The sequence below is a fragment of the Crassostrea angulata genome, chromosome 8 (assembly GCF_025612915.1).
Source record: "Crassostrea angulata isolate pt1a10 chromosome 8, ASM2561291v2, whole genome shotgun sequence".
Taxonomy (NCBI): Eukaryota; Metazoa; Mollusca; class Bivalvia; order Ostreida; family Ostreidae; genus Magallana; species Magallana angulata.
The window spans coordinates 42,660,279-42,685,167 of NC_069118.1; the positions used below are offsets into that span (position 1 = coordinate 42,660,279).

General features: G+C 33.1%; 1 protein-coding gene across 1 annotated transcript; it reads left to right on the plus strand.

The window, feature by feature from the left end:
- The first annotated feature begins 11,701 nt into the window (after nucleotides 1–11,701).
- Nucleotides 11,702–23,840, plus strand: LOC128160985 (uncharacterized). The gene is made up of 7 exons (XM_052824261.1): nucleotides 11,702–11,749; nucleotides 14,036–14,119; nucleotides 20,771–20,821; nucleotides 20,940–21,002; nucleotides 21,080–21,116; nucleotides 21,173–21,213; nucleotides 23,781–23,840. Exons 1-7 carry the CDS (start codon nucleotides 11,702–11,704, stop codon nucleotides 23,838–23,840), a joined length of 384 nt encoding a protein of 127 aa, XP_052680221.1.
- Nucleotides 23,841–24,889: the final 1,049 nt, after the last annotated feature.

The window sequence follows — 24,889 nt, forward strand, 5'->3', positions numbered from 1 at the left end:
GAATATTACATAAAATATAAGTGATGGACTTCTTCATGTAAATCCAATTTTACGTTAGGAAATTACTTATGAACCGTCATTGAAAATATATGTTTAAAATATATGAATATGATTTTCAATTTTATCAAATGAAATTATTCTAACTTACCGTTAGTTCTGTATCAAGGTGACGCCGTGGGATAAGGGTGAGAAATTACGAGACTTCTGTAATTTACTGCCTGGTTGTTGAGTTGATTTATATCTCCCGACCTACCGTATTTTTATAGGGGCTATCTATGTGATATAGGTATGAACAGTCCGATTGCAACCACCTTTTTCTTCGACATACCAATGTAGGGAGAAGGGGAATGGCTTTATACAGACTGGGATAAGAAGGTTTTTTTTTTGCATTTAATCAAAGGGATCAATCTGAATCTGACTTTTGGTTCATTTATCTTTGGTAAATCATCAATAATCTGTATAAAAGTAAATATTCGTTAACCGGGTATATGTTCTAATTATTAATAAGAAATACACTAAAAACAGTCAACTTAAAAAAGAAAGATCCAAGGCTATATGAGAATAAATCGAGTTAGTGTTCTGTATAAATTCAATTACCATGTGAAAATATAACAAAATATACATGTATTGGTGTCATTTATTTAATAAGATTCTTGAGGAAAGGACCCTCAACCTCTCACCCCCCCCCCCCCCCCCCACACACACACGATTTAGACCCACGGGGGAGTTGACATTTTTATGATAGAAATTCTTTTAAAGGCATGTACACAACATGTTCTGTGTCATATATTTTTTTTGTTGGAAAATAAACGATTTATTTGAAACAAACCTAGCCTGTATGTATTAAAAGAGGCTCTTTTTATGTGCAAAAAGGGGGATGTTTTACATTAATCTTTTATTTTTCTGTTAATTTCTAGATATCAAAAATTGAACACGTCGTGTGTGCACGTGACTTTAAAGGAATTTCTCTAAAAAAAGTCAATTACGTCGGGGGTTTAATTAAAACAGTAGAGGAGGCTGCGTTGTAGCAACCTCTAATGATACAACGTCCACTAATGATATAATGTTGCATAAGTGGTCAGGATGTTGACCACTAATGATATAATTTTATCATTATCGAACAACCTAACCGTCCGCTAATGATATAATTTCAGATTTATATCATTAGCGGTAAAAAACCGTAACCTCTAATGATATGGAAAAAAAGAGAAATAAGTACTATCTTGACCACTAATGATACACATTTGCATAACTTTTCTATTGCATTAGTGGATTTATTTGCAACCTTTAATCTTTAATGATATAATATGATATTTATATATTCGAAATGTTTTAAAATCGTATTTGAGTACACCTGCGTTCTATACTTAAAAAGGCAAAGTATCAAGCAAAAACGACGATATTTAGATTAGGAAAAAAAATGCTTAAGTGACGTCATTGATGGACAGCTCAGGGACAATGGTGACTAATGTTGAGTCTAATATGTTAGATAACCTCTCTGTATAACGTTGGATAAAGATTTGATTTTGATACAATACTACATAAGAATTGGTTAAAATTTGGTGGGTTGGCAGTTATTTGATCATACATATAGTCCTTTATTGTAAATTACACCATTCTGACATTGCCCTAGCTAGATATTTTGCCTTTTTACTTGAACTGAAATAGTCGCATACAGACAAATAACATACATTTTATGAATTCGTCTGTTTACTTGAAGATCAAAATTGATTATCATTAATCAAAAAGGAGTTGTGTTAACTATTTTTAGTCAAAGAAAAAGTATGAAGAAAAGCAATTTAACGATATTAAAAAAATTATTGTAAAACTTTTAGCGGGATTTTATTAGCATAAAAAAAGGTCCAATTTATAAGACTATTTGCTATTCTGGTCTGTAGCACAATTGAATCACTAATCTGTTGTTAAGTTGAATATGTGGTGTTGTTAGTTATATATTTAACAACAAATAATATTAATTAAAGATGGCTGAATTAAAACTACTTCAACAATGGTGATTATGTCGGTTTAACAAAGAAGGTTAACCCGGGTTGAAAATTGACCCAGGTTTGATAAAATTGTATCATTAGTGGCCAACATCCCGACCACTCATGCAACATCATATTATTAGTGGACGGTGTATTATGGGAGGTTGCTCCATACCACGTTTTCAGTCTAATGAAATATTAAATGATTGAAGTCGGAAAAATCAAATTTTGAGATGTCAAATTACCCAAGACTGCAAATATAGCGGATAGTATGAAAGAGTAATAGTTTTGAAACCAAAACCTTTAAGTACACACATGTACAATTAAACTGACAATTCAAAACTCTGAAGTCGGAGTCAATTTTCAACAGGGTCAGTTTTCAATGTGTCGATGTCATTAGAAGTTTGAAAAATATTTTTCAAGCTGTTGAAAACTGACCCCAGGTATAATTTCACGACTTTTGGTTTAGTTTTTCAACGTTGAAAAATGATGTCCGGGTCAAATTTTAACCACTAACAGCAGCCTCTAAGCCCGTAGAAGCTAGCAGCCAATAAGGACATTCATCAAAGTAGTGAGAGTACTGGAAGAGAAAATTATCCAGGCAAGCTTTACTGCTTCGGAAGTCGTCAATGCTCGTACAAATTATTGAGCATTAATCATTTTGATATTAATTAAATATGTCGATAATTAAGTAAAACAGAATTTTCTGTTCGAGTACTTTCAGTACTTTGATTAATTTCCTTTTTGGCTGCTAGCTTCTACGGGCTTAGTGGCTGCTAGCTTCTACGGGCTTAGTAGCTGCTGTTGGTGGCTGCTAACTTCAGCCTGGTTAAATTTCAACCCGGGTCATGATTCTTCGTTACGCCGGCAAATGCGTCATAAATGTTTAATACTCCCTAAACACATCCCCGAAAAAGTTTCTGTGTAGTGTTTGTATCAGTATTGAACACATTATGTTTTTTCTGTCAAATCAAGATCAGTAGCTTATTATCCATTTTTTAATATCGTTAATCTTGCAAGTTTAAGAAAAGTTATTGTTAAGTTGAATTAATTAAATAATCACTGATCGCGACCTGTCTGATAAAAATATGACAACTTTCATTATTGTGCTGTCAGTTAATTATCATTACTTCTCAAAATAAATTAAAGTTGAAGCGATTTACCGGAAATATTACATAAACGGCCGGTATTGGTTTGACAATCTTAGCAAACCACGGCCCACATGAACGATCATGATTAAGAGGGGTATATATAAACGGACTCCGGACCATGGCTTGAGACGATGTTATTTGGACATAATTATATTCCTTTTAGCTCTATCTACACAGTTTAACAACAAGAGACAGAGTTCTTAGTCATAATAACAAACTGTTGCCATCGAGAAAAAAGAAAAAAGAAACAAAAATCCATATCAGCATGAATATCGGATAATATTAGGAATTAAAGTATGGAGCTGAAATTTTTTTATCAGATACATAATAATTGCGTAGAGCAAGTTCCATTTCAGACACAATTCAAAAACCTGTAGTTGGTCAATTTTCAACGTGTGAGGTCATCAGAGATTAGAAAAAAAATTTTTAAGCTGTTGAAAAATGACCCCGGGTATAAATTTCACGATGTTTGGTCTCAGTTTAAACGTTAGAAAAGCCCCCCCCCCCCCCCCAATTATCCAAAACTAATAATCAACGTTGAAAACTGAAATCCTGGTTTGCATTTCACGACTTTTGGTATCAGATTTCAACATTCGAAAAGCCCCCTCCCAAACCCCCATCCCCTCGCCATTCAATAGTCAATGTTGCAAAATGAAACGCGTGTCAATTTTTAACTCTTTTATCATGTTATATCATTAAATGTTGCACATAAATCCACTAATGCAATTGAAAATGTGGGCAAATGTGTATCATTAGAGGTCAAAATAGTACTTATTTCTCATTTTTTCCCATATCATTAGAAGTTACGGTTTTTGACCGCTAATGATACAAATCTGAAATTATATCATTAGCGGACGGTTAGGTTGTTCGTTAATGATAAAATTATATCATTAGTGGTCAACATCCTGACCACTAATGCAACATTATATCATTAGTGGACGTTGTATCATTAGAGGTTGCTACACTGCGTCCTGTCCTTCAGCACCTGTACAGTCAGCTGAATGTTCTTTGAAGCAATTTTTGCGACAATTAAATTAAATTTTGATCTTTAGTATAGGGAGATAAGAAGTTTAGCTCTGTAGGATACAGTAAAGAAAGAAGGTGCAACGATCTGAACTATTGAATGTTTAGTGATTTCATAACTTCATTTTTTGGAATAAGTCAACGTTGAACAACATCTTACTAATAAAACTCATCGCTTTTACGGTTGGTTATTAAGATATTAAATCTAAACGTATATAATTCGACTTGAGGGTTGGTTCTACGTAAATTCCGCATAACATAACCTTAAATCAATCTTCTAATAATGTACGCACATGTTCATGTATTAGGGCTTATAAGGTAATAGGGCACCTATTAGTAATTAATCTTAATCTTGATAAAATAGAAAGTTGGTTCATCTTAAATGCTTAACGTTTTTGAATATCCTTAAGAAAAACAATACTTTGGTGCTATTGAATCAAGCGTTAAGCGTTTTATTTCAGCTTCGAGATCATTTCTATAAAATCTTCTGGAATCTGGATCGGACGTGGCCTGGATTTTGGGGCAAGAGCATGAACGCTGGTCCACTGTTTGCGTGAAATAGAATCGGCAATAGCATTGTTATAACCAGCAATGTGACAAGCTTTAAAGTAGATATTGTGAATCATGGAATGTAAAAATTCCATAACCCTAACTGACTTTGACGACTTTTTGTTTAAAATGGAAACTACAGTGTTGTGGTCGGTGTGAAATAAAATATTTTTGTCACAAAATTGAGTCTGAAATAAATCAACTGTAAGAACAATTGGCACTAATTCCAAAAAAGTTATATCTGATATAATGTCAAGGTCTTTCCAGCAGGCGGGCCATTCACAATAAGCCCACTGACCATTGAAGTAGACACCACAACCCAACTGATGATTGCCTGCGTTATCACTATAAAGATGTAGTTGGTCATTTGATAACCAATTGGCATTCATGACATTCATGCTACCGTTGTACTTGTGTATAAAATTTTGCCACACACAAAGATCTGATCTCATCCCAGACGTTGCTCTCATGAAATGACTGGAGTGCTTAATTCCGCACATACAATGTAGTATCACAAAATATTCTATTGAATGCTCTAGCTGATGTAATTGCTTTTGCGCAAAAGTTAAGAGAACCTACTAGTGATTGTACCTTTCCAAGAGTAGCTTTTTCTTTTGTAACATTTCTAAGATTGCTGTTTCTAAAGTCAGTATTTTGTCATTAGGAATTATAATAATTATATTATCTGTATCTATTACAATACCTAAGAACGTTTTAACAGTTTTAGGACCCTCTGTTTTATCTTCCGCTAAGGGAACACCAAATTCAAAACATGTTTTTCTAAAAAATGACATCAACAATTCACATATTTTAGAGGTATCTCCTGCAAATATAAAATCGTCTAGGTAATGATTACGAGTGTAAACTCCAGTTTTCACTTCAACTAACCACTGAACAAAATGTGCAATTTTTTCCCACAGGGCACAACTAATTGAACATCCCATTGGTAAGCACATATCATAGTAGTACAAATTATTGAATTTAAAACCAAGTAATTGGTGATCTGAAGGGTGAACTGGTAGCAATCTAAATGCCGACTTTACACCCATCTTTCCTAATAGAACACCCTTACCTAGTGACCCAACTATTTCTAAAACCTCATCAAAAGAAGTATAATGTACGAAACATGCTTCCGGATCTATAAAATCGTTTACACTGAAACCAGCAGGATTTGAAAGATGATGGATTAAACGCCAACCACCATCTTTTTTGCAACCACCCCAATAGGTGATTACCTTAAATTAAACAATGGTTCAGTATCAAAGGGACCTGCTATCCGACCCAGTGAAATTTCTTTGTCAATCTTTTCTTTCACTTCATTAGAATGATCATGTGCAGAAACAAAATTATTACAGGTTGTTGAAATTCTCGGACCTTGATATTGTAGAAAAAATCCATACGTAAAACCATTTGAACGGCAGTCCCTTTACAGGATTTCAATTTTGCTCAATATTAAATCAATCTCTAGAAATTGCCGGTCTTCCAAAATCTCGCTAGAAATCTCATTCCTTCCGTATTGGAGCGGCTTCAGATAGTTTCTCTTACGGGCATTCAGAATCAGTCATTTCTAATATTTTTATATAGATAGTGGAAAAGTTGTTTGGATCGTTGGTTCATCGATTATTAAATGGGCATTCTTCTGCGCCAAAAACTCCATAGATGGTGTGAATTTGGGATTAGAGACAAAACTACAGTTTGTTTTGGCAAGGTAAAGGAGAAATGAATTGGTTCGAAATTATTCCAAAAATAAAGCTATTATTAAGGAATGATATCTTATTTATTCACTGAAGTGCTAATGATATAGGCAAAATCCCATTACTACGTTTTCGCGCAATTATGCAATCTACAATTATTTAAATCAAATTCTTCCCAATACAACTATAGGGTGGTCTAATATGTTGCCAAGGATATCCTGGCGTTTCAGCTCCGACGTTAAATCTCGAAATCTATCTGTCATAAGACTTAACAATTTTATGAATCGCTTAGTCTCGGTAAATTGTTGGTTCTTTATAAAATACCCAGAAATCACGTTGCGTACAGAAGAGGTGTTTCGAAGTGATGGTGTTCATCTGTCAAACATAGGTAATTACTATAATTTAACTTATAAATTATCACCTCATTATTCAAAGAATGATTCCTTATTACTTATATTTATATAATTTTAAGCCATCGTACGATTAAGTATTTAAATATTTATATAAGCAAACCCCGCTGGCGCCTCAATTTGGCGTCATTTGTATTATGGGTTATATAGTACAAAACACGTAGTGTTATCACAGGCAAAGACACTGGAAAATATGAATATAATGTTATAAGGATAATGTTTATATGGTTATAAGGATATAAGGATAAGGATTATAAGGGTCAATATGTTTTAAAAATAAGGATATATGTTGCAACATTGTATACAAAAAAACATGTGAATTTTATATAGATTATATTATGTAGGTCGTACGAAAGCCGAGAAGGATCATTCGAGATTCGAGATTCGAAATACGAGATTCGAAATACGAGATTCGAGATTCGAAATTCGAGATTCAATATCTAAATTAACCAATCAAATCATGGATCTGAAACCTGTATCCTAGCAACATCAAACTGTTCTAGATAAAGATAATTCGTACATGCTCTTTCCTACAAATAAATGTCTTAATAGCTCTTATATAGTGGTTATAAAATGGTTAAATTAACATTGATGAATTAACCCCACACAGTATAATCAATTAAATTAGAAATAACACTGTTGGCTTTGCGAATCTAAGTGGTTTTGTTTGCCCTGTATGTATTTCCCCCCGAACAATTTTAACCCGAAGTGTATTCGCCCCAACTGTGTAAAAATCGGCTCGCGAAGAAAGATCTGTTTAATCTAAATGTTTTAGCTATGAAACGAAACTCAATGAAATAATCGACATGTCAAAATATAGGTTATGATAAAGTTTTAAACCATAGAAGATATAATGATTTGCAACCTCAAAGACAAAACTCCAGATAAGAATAGTGTATTGTAGGGTATGGCAATGCCATTGTCGATATGAGAGAGAGAGAGAGAGAGAGAGAGAGAGAGAGAGACAGACAGACAGACAGACAGACAGAGAGAGAGTTTTGTAGTGTCAAATTCAGTTTGATTTAGAATTTGAAATTGATTTGATTTGTTACAAGCATATAAAGACAATAATTAAGCCTCTAAAACGAGAAAAGAGAGGAAGTAGCTAGGGTAGGGCAGACAAACTAGCAAGCTTTAATTTTAACGGTGTTAGCGCTCCTGTGATTTACATCGACTCTCTCTCTCTCTCTCTCTCTCTCTCTCTCTCTCTCTCTCTCATCACCTAGCATTTCCTTTTCCGTGAGGGGGTTTGGGGTATTTGTGATGTCTTACATTAGCTAGCGAAAATGATAAAAAAAACATGAAATTTTCTTTAAATTGTGTGCGGATGTTGTACGACAATAATCTGTTTTCAGTATATACATTTCAAGGGGGGGGGGGGGGCTATAGAGTCCTAATTAATCTGTCAGTTATTCTGTCCCCACTTTGTTTTCTCTTCGTTTTCCAGGTTTTTTTTTATTTGGCTCGGCAAATTAATATAAAACTTTCTGTGTAGCTCCATAACGATGCACTGTAGATAAATTATGAGTAGTTTTACTTTTGATAAACAGGTACATATCCGTACTTGATTTTAAATTTGACTCTTATTATCGGATTCAATATTCCAATAATTATAGGGTAGGAAAGAGTAGACGGGACTATTTTGCGCATATCCTACTGTACCATTCATTCAACACAGGTATTAGCACTCATCGAGTTCGACTTGCTTTCCTTTTCTTTCATCCACTGGATTTAAAGCTATTAATTTTTGAAAATATTTTGAATTTATGGCCTGATTATATATAAATTAGAGCTGCGCTGGTGCATATATTTACCCAAATGGACCAAAATATAACCAAATGAATCTAAAAATTTGACAAAATTAGTTTTAAACGTACGACTCTTTTTCAATTCTAATTGGGTATGTCCTTTAGAAAAATCTTGAACCACACACATTTTAGCAAATAAAACGGCAATTGTTTCATTTTTGTAAGGAGAGGGAGGTGGTGCCAGTAAAGGACATGTATTGCTTGTGGCAGTTGTGCTATACTCTCATTTGTTATAATAGGTAATACTACATATTGATATAAAATGAAAGTTTCCAATTACACTGTACATAGCTTCTATCACGCATTTTGACCCGTGCGATAGTTTAAAACAATTTTCAAAGCATTTAATGTAATTCAACTGATCATTTTTGAAATTTAATTTTCTGGATCCCCGCCTGATACGTCCGCCTTCTTGTATATTAGAATTACATGTACGTTGACCATATGTACACATTAACTTAATCGGCTATGTTATGGGACGATAACATTTTTTATCAATGTTTTTGCAGGATATGTAACAAATAACAGCTTATTTGTGGGTTTTTGCACTGATTATTTGAGATAATTTTATGCATTCCACACACCACTTACAGTTTCTTTATTTGGTGTTCTGTGTGTATGGTGACAAATTGGTAAATTTGCACCACTCACCCCTTGTAGCTTCATCCTGATTACATTTTATCTGGCTAAGTGTAATGTAGTAGTATATTAAATACACACATCTTTGTTTGCAGTGCTTATTTACATCTTAAGAGATTTACTTACAAAAAAAGTAAACATTTGTATGACTTATATGTAATTATTGTCAATTTTGGTGCGGTGGGGGGGGGGGGGGCTTCAGAGAAACTTAACTTGGCTGTGAAACATATGCTTTTATTCTTTCTTGATGATATATCAATGAATGAATTATAACAAAATATATGTACAACAATTAATTTTGAAATATTCATGCACAATCAAATAAAAGGTTTTACTGTTCTCTGCACAAGAAATCGGCAATGTGAACAAATTGGCACCCTATCATCCCTACCTTTGATTGTAGAGAGTAGGTATCTTCTATCTTGAAAACAATTCCAAAAGTAAGACTCATAATAAGTTGTTTACTGAGGAAAAGGAAAAAAAAAATGTATTTATTAATAATTCCGTATGATGTGATAATATCTCAATGATTTGTTTATAATCATAGTACTAGTGTATCACTGTATGCATACATAAAAACGATAAGTAATGCTTATATTTATTAGTGAAACAGGACATATTATTGATATTTAGATTATTTAGATACATGTACTAATCTTCATGCGGGGATCTAGAAAGGAGGGGGTCAAGGGATCTGGACCCCCTCCTCGGGAAAATTGGAGCTTATTAAAGCTGCTTGGTCCGATTTTTTTGTAAATACAGTATCAAAATTTTTTCCATACAAATCATTTATCTTAGAAAGTTATGGACTTTCTCCTATTTATACCAGCAGAATCAGTCTCCTTTCAAAGTAAGAAATATTCAAAGTAAATAAAAATAATTTCTCTTTGGGCAAACGAAAAAACAAACCAAAATGCATCACGGGAATGTTTAGAAAAGGAAACCGCTTGGTTTCGTCCCCCGAATGATTGGGGTTATTCAACCCGCGCCTGCTATGCATCGATTGTAAAGAAAACAGACTTTGGAAATATTAGCGAACAAAACCTACACATGTTTATTTGTAATTTGTCTGATCATTTTGACCTTTATTTAAAGCGATGTCAAAGTCGTAATACAACCATACCCGTCTAGTCGTCAGGGGTGAAATTTAACATGAGGCGAAATAACGCGGTACCTTTTAATGTCGTTTGTTTTGTTAGCAAATTTTGTACGTATTTTTCTTCATTGAAATTTGGCATAATTGACGGGTAAAACTACTGCAATGTCTATTATTATACATATACTAAGCATAGCCATCGTTTAAAAGCGTGCATAAAATTTTATATAAAATCGGACCAAGCAGCTTTAAATTTACATAGTAAATTTTTTTTAAAATTGGCCTAGGACCCCCTACAGAAAAAATTAGCTACGCTTATGAAGTTCTCTACCATAACCGCATTTTTACACAAAAGGGGTGAATAAACCCAGGTTTTAAACTATTACTGGTGGTGAAATACCTTAGGGTTCAAACGCATCAGGTGGAAATGCACCAGGGCAAACAAAATCACTTAGATCCGCGAAGCATACAGCATTATTACTAGTCTACTTAGATATTCTGTGTAAAAGTAAATACAAATAATTAATGAGTTAGGTAGGGAGAAGTGAACATTGCATTTATTTGTATATAAGAGCATGTACGTATGATTTTTATTTAGAACAGTTTGATGTCGCTAAGATACATATTTTCAGATCCTTGATTTGATTGGTTAATTTAGATATTGAATCTCGAATTTCGAATCTCGAATCTCGTATTTCGAATCTCGTATTTCGAATCTCGTATTTCGAATCTCGAATCTCGAATGATCCTTCTCGGCTTTCGTAAGGTCGTGGCCATAATCGCCAAAATATATAGAATAGAATAATTTATGAACTTTACGCTTGTCGGCATTGTCTATAATAATATCCTCACAAGGCAAATAACAAAGATAATATGATTCGTATTATTTTTAAAACTAAATGCCCGAATATTTATATATATTAAATAGGCACATAGTTATAATTATATCTAGAGGAAACTGTCTAAGCGTTATCATTCACCGGGATGGTATGAAGTCTCTTTAGAGGCCTAGGGGAACCTTCCTCACTGGTGGTGCGTTGAGGACTGCTCTCTTCTGACTAAGTCCGAGTATTATCTGCGTCCGTAGCGTTGTCTCTTCGTGTCGCAGCTGACAGGTCAAAATGTACTAATATAGAAAGATTACTCTGATGGTTCCACGTCAAACCTTATTTATATATAAATCACCAAGTGTCCACGGTTGTTGTCATTGAGCTCCATAACATGGTCAATATGTCCTTGGTGGTTATCTGCTGTTGGTATTTCCATCCATAATAACCGCGTAGGGATGAATCGGTGACCATATCCCTCGAGGTGTTGTACTCTAGCGTCAAGTTAATGGTCCGGTAATGGTCTCTGTCTGCATGAACGAACACTGCTCTGGTCGAGTGCCTGGGGTAAGTGTACTTCTCTATACAGGTATTATTTGGTGTACGTGCCGACAAGTGTAAAATAGATAAGTGAAAAATAAACAAGGATAATAATAACACCATTTGTTGTGTTACAATACTTTGGGTTTTAATCAGATTTAGAATACGACAAAAGATAGGTTTAAAGTGAACTTAAGTTAAAAGAAAGTTTAATGTTTAATATAAAATTGACTTCAAATTTGGTGTACATGCCGACAAGTGTAAAATTAAATAAGGATAATAATAACACAATTTGTTGTGGGTAATTGTGTTACAATACTTGGGGTTTTAATCAGATTTAGAATACGACAAAAGATAGGTTTAAAGTAAACTTAAGCTAAAAGAAAGTTTAATGTTTAATATAAAATTGTCTTTAAATTTAAACATATTACCATTAACTAGGTTGACTATAGAGTCCATTGGTATCCTTATAGTGAGCGAGGTCCCCTCTCTGAGAAGTAACACCACAATAGGCTCCTCCGCTGAGGTTACTGGGTAGGACCCCACTGGCTACTTGCTCCTCCAGAGAAACATATTACTTGAGGTCCTGGTTGTGAAATATGAAGCATTGTAATTTGATGTGGGTGAAGGTCTGTTCCTAATCGCACTTCAGTTACTGAGAAAAACTGAAAACTACAATATCTATCATACTGTTAAATTGATTTATGACAAAGCTAGTTACATTTGGGTTTTTTCTACATTGACTTTTATACATGGTTCAATAAATACCTATTGGAATTACATATATGATGATTGGTGTACTTTTGTTAATATTTTACAGAAAACTAAAAATATTTGACATTGATAATTCAAAACAAGAGCATTTATAGTAACTGTAGTACATTGTAATACTGAAAAATAATGATTTTACACAACAGCCTCTGATCATGAGATCAATATGTTCAGCTTTAGTTTTGTCTACACTAATAAACCTTTTATAAAAATCATCTTCTTTTATTTTATCATTTTCTAAAATAGTAACTAAAGGTGGTTTATTGCTTTGCGGATTTCATAAGTTCCAGATCTTTTTTTTAATAGAGAGAGTAAACAAACTTTCTAAAAACAAAGACAATGGATAGAACCAAAAGCCTTAAAATATACATCCTATAAAACTTTCCCTAAAGCCGGTGCAATCTTTGCCGGTTAAAATTCGTTTGATTTTATTCGAATCCAATTGTGTAACTTATTCTACGTAAGTTAAAAAGGGGGCGTGGAAATTCAATATTTAGGAAGGGGAATAATCGATCATAGGAACGAGTTGCCGTCCTTCTATTGTGCGACACGTGACGTCATAAAAGGCATCTAGCTTATTGACTATTCTTGTTCCATTTGCGGTAGGTATAATTTCTTTTTTTCTTTCACACACAAAAAAATGTTCATTAATCTTTGAAAAAATTAAGAGTCAACTAAGTCTGATAATTTAACAATTTAAAATCCCTTATTTAAAATGTAAGAGTATTTCATGGTGAAATATCATCCTTTCAGTTTTTTTTATTTTTTTTTCTTCAAATAGTTGATAGAATAGGTATCACCAATTTCATTAGCAATGTTGTGAAATCTTCGGAATACTCCTAAAAATCATAATCATATGTCATATATCTCCATAATATATCAGAAGAAATAATGTATAATTGACAAAACCGTTGATGACTCACAGCGGTTCACAGCGACCATCAGCGGGTCCCCGGAGAGGCAATCCTTGCCTAAGAGACTCTGCCCCCAGGGGTCCAGCTTGCGCAAACAGAGGCAAACAGAGGCCCAGCACATGCACACAGGGACACACCACCTGTTCTAAGAGATCAAAACCGAGTCTCTAGGGACAAAGAAAATGCCCCCGGAAATCGACACAAACGTTTTTGGATTTATGCAAACATATGTAGCCAGTGAACATTTTGATAAAGATTCCAAACCTTCTCCGTAAATTTCCGACAAGCAGAGAGTCTCTTTTGTTTGTCGGAGATTAGCGGATACGGCTGAGAGTCTGGTTGAACGAGACTAGAGTTCAATTTTGCTTGGATCCATACAATTTCTCATAACTATTTCGATTACTGATACGTAGTCTGATGGAAAAATTATTTGATCATTACACAACATGATTGATATAGGATTTTCACGAAATGCCTGTAGTAGAATTCATATCATAAAAAAATATGTGTAATTCAAATACCTACAGGAATTTACTTGTCATGCATGCACAATAATATATCGTTGATTTCAAAATAAATAATAATCGATAAAATCAACTCCAGTACTTCAATACTTTGATTCTTTTAGGCTAACAAATGTTCGATGATATCAATGATGTTGCAACATGATAATGACGATAGTGATGACGACGAGGAAGAACTGGACCAGGAGGTATGGTCATGATTAATTGTTATCAGATTATTAATATATTCTTGTAAACAGTACAGGGATGCTTTTTGTTCTCGCAAATATTTGAACACATCTTTTCGTTTGTTAACATCATGGAGCCCTCTACAATTTAGGGATAAAATCTTAAATTCACTCATTATCAATCAAAGTATTTAGTACAAGCCCATAAACAAAAACACATTCATACATTCTAGCGTGCTGAAAATCAATTGTAAATAAAAAAAATTCTTCCAGCATTGTGCGAAACACTATAAGGATGAGATACTTGGACATTGCGGGGGAAGACAAGCATTCAAAATTATGCATAATTAGTCTTAGGCAACATGTTCTAGTCACAAAAATGGACGATATTAACGTAGGCTAACACATGATAGAGGTTTTTTTAATACCAATTATACGACACTGAGATACCCTATCACATGTCGTAGATAATTAATCTTAGGCAACATGTTCTAGTCACCAAAAATAACCAGATATTAACGTAGGCTAAAACATGTTAGAGGTTTTTCAATACCAATTATATGACACTGAGATACACTATCACATGTCGTAATTAATCAATCTTAGGCAACATGTTCTAGTCACAAAAATAACCAGATATTAACGTAGGCTAACACATGTTAGAGGTTTTTCAATACAATTATATGACACTGAGATACACTATCACATATCGTAGATAATTAATCTTAGGCAACATGTTCTAGTCACAAAATTAGCCAGATATTAACGTAGGCTAACACATGTTAGGGGTTTTTCAATACCAATTATATGACACTGAGATACACTATCACATGTCGTAATTAATCTTTAATAGGCAACATGTTCTAGTCACAAAATTAGCCAGATATTAACGTAGGCTAACACATGTTAGAGGTTTTTCAATACCAATTATGCGACACTGAGATATACTATCACATGTCGTAATTAATTAATCTTAGGCAACATGTTCTAGTCACAAAAAATAACCAGATATTAACGTAGGCTAACAATTATATGACACAATCACTGAGATACACTATCACATGTCGTACCTGGACCATCTGTTGTCTGTTGTACGTCGGACTTGAAGTTCCACCGATGTAGGTTTTTCGATAATTCGGGTTGTTAGTCCTTCCTTGCGAAGCTGATAGGCCTTTTGAGCCAACTGTGCACGCATTTTCTTCAATGGGCCAGGTAAATCTGTACGGACCGACTTTCCTTTTGGCAGCTTAACTTCATGGACGCGGGCTAGAATAATGTTGCGGTCCTTTAAACAGGCAAATTTAACAATAATAGCTTCTGGTGCCGTCTCTTTGTATCTGTTTTCCGGATTCCTTGGAATGCGGTGGGCATTTTGAATAATGAGAGAATCGACCACTGCTTTCTCCATCTGAAGATCATTCCGTAAGAACTGGTTGAGTACCTCCAGGGGGTTTTCTTTTTCCTGTTTTGGGATTCCATAAACCAGGAGGTTGTACTTCCTCGATCTGGCTTCTTGGTTCATAATATAATCTTTCAGTTCAGTTATTTTTGACTCCAAATGAGCGATTTTCTCTGTATCTTTCTCTATTTCTGACACCCTGTCATCTAGTTCGCCGACACGTGTCCCAACTTTGGCGCGTCTCTACATCTCTCGCACGAGAACCGGAATGCTCAAATGATAAAAGTGTTGTATATGCACAATGGGGCCTGGATTTTTTAATGAGCCCTGGTAATTCAAACTCAAGGGGAACACTGACCCTTACTAATAATAATTTTGAATATACTGTTTCAAATGTTAAGTCAGATCCCAATGGACATTACATTGTCTCTAGTATACTTGTTGATAACAAATACTCTCTAACTATTGTAAACTTGTATGGTCCAAATAGAGATTCTCCAGATTGTTTTAGAGAACTCTCTAACATTATTGAAGAATTCAGTGACGATTTTATAATTATGTGTGGAGATTGGAACCTGGTTCAAAACTTCAACCTAGACTGTCATAATTATGTTAAAGAAAATAATTTAAAAAATAAATTAGAAGTCATTAAGCTACAAGAAAAATTTAACCTGGTGGACCCATGGAGAATAAATAATCCTGATGCAAGAATATATACCTGGAGTAAAAAAACACCTATCAAACAAGCTAGACTAGATTTCTTTTTAATATCTGAAGAGTTAATGTCACTTTTACATAGCGTATCAATATTACCCGGTTATAGGACAGATCACTCTATTATTGAATTACAATTAAAATTTAACAATTTTACAAAAGGTAAAGGTTTTTGGAGATTCAAAAATTCTTTATTAAGAGACCCCACCTATGTCCAGAAAGTTAAAGATACAATAGCAGAAACTGAATTAGAATATAGGGAACAAGGTAATCCAGTGGAAACCGAGATATCTACATGTATTGATGATGACCTATTTTTAGAGACTTTATTAATGAAGATAAGACAAATTACTATTCATTATGCTAGTAAAAAGTCTAAGGAACGGAAAAAACAAAAGGAGCTCCTTGAAAGACAAATTAAATTTACACAGGATCTATTTAATACATATCACCTAATTTCCTACGCCCAAGCCCTTTCTGATTTTCAAGATGAATTAGAAAAGATTAGAAAATATGAATTGGATGGACTTTTACTACGTACTCATTGTAAATGGATTGAGAATGGTGAAAAGCCAACAAAATACTTTTGTGCCCTTGAAAAAAGAAATTATGTAAATAAAAATGTTACAAAATTAATCAATAGTAAAGGAAAATGTATTGTTGATCAAAATGAAATCTTGACTGAAATTAAAAAGTTTTATCAAGTTCTATACAAAAACTATGATGATGAAATAGAAGACATAGATCTTAATTACCTTTTCACACAATATAAAATACATATACCAAAAGTTAATGAAATGGAACAACAACTCCTTTATAATAACATTACCTTATCTGAAATATTGTGTTCTCTTAAGAACATGAAAAACGATAAAATCCCTGGAACTGATGGTTTCACAACTGAATTTTTTAAATTCTTCTGGATAGACCTGAATAAATTTATATTAAAATCCTATCAATGTAGTTTTAAGAAAGGATATTTATCAATAAGTCAAACCCGAGGAATTATTTCTATTATTCCAAAAGGAAATAAACCAAGAGAACAATTAAAAAATTGGCGACCAATTTCACTACTGAATACAACATATAAAATTGTATCTGCTGTTTTAGCTAATAAAATGAAACCTCTCCTTTCTTCTCTTATACATGAAAATCAAAAAGGTTTTTCTGAAAGGGAGATACAATGGTGAAAACTCATGATTCCTATATGATGTTATTCATTATTGCAACGAGAATAAGGTCCCAGGACTTGTCCTTCTTATAGATTTTGAAAAAGCTTTTGATTCAGTTTCATGGAGTTTTATGTTTAAAGTACTTCATTTTTTTTCATTTTGGGGAAATCTTTATAAAATGGGTCAAAATATTATTTTCAAAAGCAAGTCTTTGTGTTATTCAAAATGGGTTTTTCCTGACTTCTTTGAGATTGGAAGTGGATATAGGCAGGGTGATCCAATTTCACCATACTTGTTTATTCTATGTGCCGAAATAATGGGTATATTGATCCGAAATAATCTCAATATTAAGGAAGGAGTCTTTTCTGGTTTTCGACTTGTCAAACGTAAAATTGATTAATTGTTCATTAAATCAAGATGAAAGGAAATTAAAATAGAATATTTTTCTTTCTTTTTTATTATCATACAACTTGGCATAGAAAAAGTAATCAAAGTTTACAATCTAACAGGGACTATATTTTTGGCGTAATATTGGCGTAGGAAAATATCACATGTTGCGCAATTAAGAATTGCTGCAGATTAATGAGTCTGATTTAACATTTTAAAAACAATAACATTAATGTTGGATTTTTTTTCACTAATGTAAACTAATGATATGATACTTGGGTTTCAGAATATGTTTTTAAAATATGATTTGCCTATCAAACTACATTTTTATAGGCTTTTTAAAGCGCCCATTCTATACACTGATTTTTGTGAAAAAATCACTAAAATCAGTTTTTCTCTCTTATAAAACGGTCAATATATTAGCTTTTCTGTCAATTTATATCTTTTAATAAAGTCTTCATTTTACATAAAAATCATAAATATTTTATTATTTGAAGCAAAAAAAAAATAATAAAAATTTCTTCAAAATTTAAGAAAATTAGAGGAAATGCGGGCTAAGCAATATCAATTTTAGTATAAATATATATTCCGATTTAGTAGTATAAGCTGATAGACATTCTGATATTCTATCATTTCATTGAAGAATAGAATATTCAAATCTTAAACAAATGTCTACAGAACTGCAAAGATCCACACTTATTTTTTATCATCCTTTACGTTGAGGAAAAAGGTAGTGACCTTGACCTGACCTTTATGCAAGAACGAAAAGGTCAAATTTGATAAAACTGATATAATCATTTTGTAATATGATCCGTTTGACTGTGTCAAAATTTCATGAATTTCTTATTATAAGAAATATGTTTGATAACGAGAAGACTCCTTCCTTAAAGGTATAGTTATAACAGGGAAGGAATATAAACTACAACAATACGCAGATGATACTGTTTTACTATTAGATGGTTCAAAAAAATCATTAAAAAATGCCTTATCTCTTATTGATCAGTTTGCAAAATACTCAGGTTTAAAACCCAATTATGATAAAACATTATGTGTTAAAATAGGTTCACTATCAAATTGCAAGCAAATTATACTCCCTGAGGTTAATATAAGATGGTCCCAGGAGCCGTTTACAGTTCTTGGTATAACCTTCTGCATAGACCTAAACCCTATAGCTATGCAAGAATTGAATTTTTTACCTAAACTATGTGAAATGAAAAAACGTGTTGCTTCTTGGTCGAAACGTCTGTTAAGCCCAGCTGGAAAAATAACTAATTAAATTTATTATTTTGCCAAAAATTATCCACTTAATTATTGCTCTTCCAAATCCTCCGTCTTGTTATATGAAGGAGTTAGAACAACTTTGTTTCAATTTTATATGGAATAATAAACCTCCAAGAGTGGCAAAAAATGTATCACACAAAACTATGAAGATGGTGGACTTAGAATGATAGATCTAAACAATTTATGTACAAGCTTAAAGATCACATGGATTCGTAGATTTCTAAATTATACTTCCTCTTGGAAATCACTATTACTCAGTACGTTGCCAAAAATTGAAAACATTTTTTTGTATGGAAATATGTTTACAAAAGTTTTGTCAAGTTGCTGTACAAACTTGTTTTGGAGAGATGTATTTGATGCTCTATTTAAATTTAGGAAAATTGTTGAAACCGAAGTGTCTGAATGTGTTGTTCAGCCAATCTGGTATAATGAACATTTTAAAATTAACAACAATTTTTTTTTTATGAATGCTTGACTCAAAAAGGTGTTCTGTATGTATATGATTTTTTTAGTACTAATGGTCAAATACTGCAATATGAAGATTTTTGTGATAAATTTGATGTACTGATTCCATTTACAACCTATTATGGTATTGTCAACAATATTAAAATGTTTAAACTGCCTTACGATGTAAATACAATTATGTTCAACAATCCATATTATCCAGTTTTCTTAAAGCCAATTCTCAAAAACATAAAGGGTTCAAAAGAGATATATGATATAATCACAGCTACATCCTGGGAAAAACCAAAATATGAAACTAAATGGGAAAATGAACTTAACCTTGATGTAGACAGATTTTTGTGGAAATTACATAATCGTGCAATTTTTAAGATATCCACAGATGTACAAATTCAATGGTTTCAATATAGAATTGTTCACAGAATTTTAACTACAAATTTTTTTTTTAAAAGAATTGGAATTGTGCAATCTGATTTATGCTCTTTTTGTGACCTTTATCCTGAAAACTTGTCTCATATATTCTAGGAGTGTACTTATGTTGAAGAACTATGGAATTCTTTTTTTTGAGTGGATTAATGATCAAACTAATATGATGATTGATGCCAATATTGTTGATATTTTGTTTGGTAAACTGTCAAAGCACAAAAATATAATCAATCTTTTGATCATCTTAGTAAAACGCCATATTTATAAGAAAAGAAATAAGAAAAAATGTTACCTTCTTTCGAAGGCCTAAAGAGAGAAATACTGTATTGTAGAAATTTAGAACATTATATGTAATAAAAAAAATAACAATGAAGACAATTTTTATAAACGATGGGATATTTTCTCTTCCCTTCAATAAGTGTCCTCTGTTTTAATTTACACTTGGGATACTCTATTTTTTCCAACTTCCGCTTTCTTTTTGTCTTATTTTTAAATTTGAACAATCTTAGTATATATAGTTACTCTGTGTACACAACCATAAACACTGGATGAATGTGTGTGTATATGCAAAAAATGTCCTATGTACAGCTTTTTTCACAATAATATTGTAAATTTGATGACTTCAGGGCCTCCCAACCCTGACATCAAATAAATGTTTAAGTTGTCTGGGACAATAAAATATCTAAATTTAAAAAAAAAAAGATTATTAATATATATTCATCATGTCACTGGTTCAATATTTTGTTTTGTAAACATTCTCAGCAATCTATACTTGTTATAAATATCAAAACAAATTTTAACGTTTAATAATTCATATCACGTGGTTTACAGGCCCTGTCCAGACTTTGTGCAGTATCGGGTGAAATAATTTTGAGAGAAGAGGTACTTAATAATAGTGATCCACATTTTGTTGAAATGTATCCATATTACAGATAAGTCTAATTGTTTTAATATCATATATTTTATAATATATTTGTATATATGCATATTTTCTCTTTAGGCACGGGCGTTGTCAGAGCTTACCATCAGAACAGTTCTGGCTGAGGAGCGAATAACGTCGGAGGTGATTGTACTTCTATTCATATATAACCCGATATATTTATGAGATGATTGTCTTGTTGTAAATTTTTGATTTACCAGTTAGAAGTAAATACAAAATTATCAATATCATTATGTTAATTTTATATTTCCTTTCACCATGTAAAGTAAAAAATTAACAACATGATGTAAATAATGAAGCGGCCGTGGTTACTCCATTAAGGTCCTCTAAGAAGGTGAGAAGGAGCTTAAGCTCGACACAGAAATAATTATTCTAATATTACAAGAGGCCAATTGGCCTTAACGGTCACCTGAGTAGCATATATCCCATACACAAACTTGTCATAGAGTCTCATATATGCATCTAATTAATTAGGTTTCATACTGGAGTAGAAAAATTATAAATTTGTAATGACGACCACATTTCAAAAAGAACTGTGAAACCTATAATTTTGGTGAAAAACTAAAAGATCTGGTCTACAAAATCATGAATTCAGTTTTCCTTTCAGGTGTGTGGGAGTATTTAAAGAAGATAATATTTTAACGTTATATGCATTAACATCTATACATCCATTTTGACCCTGCCCTAGAGTCAAAACCCATCCTTGAGGAAACATGAAAATTAAAATTTCAGTAGAAGACTTCCTGTAAACATAATTATTAGTCATTTTTTATACAGATGTGTGAGAATAGAGAAGAATTTTTTTAATATTATATGCATTTACACTATATTGCCAAATTGCGCCCCCCCCCCCTCCCCCCTTCATGTCCTGAACCCCTGACCCAGGGGCCATGAATTTCACAATTTAGGTAAAAGATTGTTCAAGATTGCGGATATAATAACCATGCATTCAGTTTTTTTCCCACATGTGTGGGAGTAGAGACGAAGAATTTTTAAGATTTAAAACATTTTTACTATATGGCCATATTGGCCCCACCCTAGAGCCTGAACACCTAACAAAGGGGTCATGAATTTCACAATTTTAGTAGAGGCCCTCATGAATATCATATTTATCATGTATTCAGTTTTTTGCTTACATGTGTGGGAGTAGAGAAGAAGATTTTTTAAGATTTAAAACATTTTTACTATATGGTCATATTGGCCCCACCCTAGAGCCTGAACCCCTGACCCAGGAGTCATGAATTTCACCATGAAGGTAGAGGGCTTCATGGACATCATAACCATGCAAATAGTTCTTAACAAATATAAATTGGAATGGAGAAGAAGATTTTCTAAGAGTTAATACATTTTTACTATTTGGCCATATTGACCCCACCCGAGAGCCTGAACCCCTGACCAAGGGGTCATGAATTTCACAATTAAGGTAGAGGGCTTCATGGACATCATAATCATGCATTTAGTTTTTAACAAATATATATGGGAGTAGAGAAGACTATTTTCTAAGATTTAATTAATACATTTTTACTATATAGCCATATTGGCCCCACCCTAGAGCCTGAACCCCTGACCAAGGGGTCATGAATTTCACAATTAAGGTAGAGGGCATCATGGACATCATAATCATGCATTTAGTTTAAAAAAATATACATGGTTGTAGAGAAGAAGATTATCTAAGATTTAATACATTTTACTATATGGCCCACCCTAGAGCCAGAACCCCTGACCCAGGGGCCATAAATTTCACAATTTTGGTAGAGAGATTTATGGACATCTTTACCATGCAAGTTTATTCCTCACATGCGTGGGAGTAGAGAAGATTTTTGAAAATCTGCCTTTTTTGCATATTTAGCCCCGCTTGTGGCACCCCAGGGGTGGTAGAGCCATGAATTTCACAATATATATTTTTCTTACCATAGAGATGCTTCACACTAAAAATAGTAACGATTGGCTTGGTAGTTTTCAAGAAGAAGTTAAAAATGTAAAATTGTTAACGCACGACGCGCAGACGCACGACGACGGACGAAGACCAATTGCAATAGGTCACCTGAGTGACTCAGGTGACTTAAAAATGTAAGTCAAAGGTATTTCATGTTAATCTCTATAGCTAACACTAATACACGTAAGAAACAATTGTTTTTTTACTTTTATCCACATGCTATAAGCTATTATAGTTTAGCGTCAGCTCTGAAAAAACAGTTCGGATAGTACCAAGGTCGTCAATCCAATTTTTTTTTCAGACCAGGAACTACGTATACAGACCTGCAGCTATTTGTAACTAAACCAGTAATTGTGAAATTATTTTGCCAAAAGGTCATCGATATTTACGGAATAAGAAATCATTCTTTGGGTATTATGAGGTGATAATTTTTGTCGGGGCGTGATCAAATCCAATAAATCCCGAGAGCTTTATGATAGATTTGATCACGTCCCGACCGAAATTATCAGCTCATAATATTCAAAGAATGATTCCTTATAACTTATATTTATATAATGTTAAACAATCCTGCTGTTAAATATGTTAATATAAATAATCAAACCCCGATGGCGCCTCAATTAGGCGTCTTTGGAAGTTGTGGGTTACATAGTACAAAATCGATACGTAGTGTTATCACAGGCAAAGACACTGAAAAATGTAAATATACATGTATATTAGATGGCCGCATATATCAACGAAGCAAACGCCATGTGCAATGAACGAGAATGAATAGCTTCAAACTTTTATTTATATAACCATACACGTGCATTGTAATAAGTCGCTTCATAAAGAATCGATGTCAATAATAAAATGCATGTTTGTTACATTTTAGCTTCTCATATTTAAAAAAAAAAGTTTGCTGAAAATTAAATTCTTAATTAGCTACACCTCGTGAAATAATATCCTCATTATGTTTTCTATTTCAGCCGAACATCTTCAGGCGACTTCTAGCTTGCTGTTTTGGGTGCTGCAGGAGGAGAAATTAAACTTTTAAATATCTAAATTAAAAAAATTCAACAACATTCATTGTTGTATTTCTCTTTCCAAGAAAACATTTAACAGCATAAAAGACAAAGTTCATAATACTTTCCAGTTGTCATTTGTACGTATCCATCCCATTACAGAGCAATTTTCATTGGCGGATTCAAGGGGGCGCCCTCGGCGCGCGCGCCCCCTAAAATTGCTAAAATAAAGTTAAATCATACTCGCTTTGGCAAAAATAAAATATACAATTGCGAGTTTTAAATATCAAATCTTTAGAAACTTAAGGGATTTCTCTACATTAGACTAATTTCAACTGTGTAGTATGAACAACATCCGTGTGTTTAATGGTGTAACATACAAACTAAAAAGCCCATTATATAAAGCGCTATCAAATGTGACCAGTCACTTACCATAAGTATATGTAATTGGTTATACTACAGACACGTAGCATCAGGGGGGCCACACAAATTTTTCTTAAATTTATATACAAAAAATTGAATTAACATGGAGTTGCCTCCCCCCACACAACACATTTATGGGACCAGTGTAAGAAATTGAAATGAAAAATGAGGAAATAAACTGTGAAATTGAAGTAAAAAGTATACTTCCCCCCCCCCCATTTCCCACGGATTAGGATTTTGGAAAGTAACCTTTTTTTCTTTTTGCTTATCAAGATTTTTTTTTGATGAGTCTGCCCCCCCCCTCCCCTTTTCAAAAACGATTACAAGCTGGTATGGTTACTAGTATGTTTTTTAAAATTTCATATATATCGTCCCATTGATCTTAATTTACTAATTAATCTACAGCCATGCATTAGTAAGAAAATTCTCATATTTCTGCAAGGCAGAGGGTTTTGATGGTATTACTGCAGGTCTCAAATCTACAAAAAAAATCAAAAATCAAAAATAGTTTTATTACTTCTAAGTTTAATCACAAGAGGCCAATAGTCTTAATTGTAAGACTTCATTTTAACCCTAAACAAATCTGTAGAATACACACGTTTCCGGTGGCTTTGCCCCCTGTGCCCCTATAAAAAACCAGAAATTAATGT

What these genes read in the sequence shown, in the direction of transcription:
- LOC128160985 (XM_052824261.1), top strand. Translation starts at nt 11,702, where the DNA reads ATGGTCTCTGTCTGCATGAACGAACACTGCTCTGGTCGAGTGCCTGGG. An exon ending in AAATAATTTTGAGAGAAGAG is followed by an intron (nt 20,822 to 20,939) that starts GTACTTAATAAT and finishes TTTTCTCTTTAG; the next exon opens with GCACGGGCGTTGTCAGAGCT. An exon ending in CATTAAGGTCCTCTAAGAAG is followed by an intron (nt 21,214 to 23,780) that starts GTGAGAAGGAGC and finishes TTTCTATTTCAG; the next exon opens with CCGAACATCTTCAGGCGACT.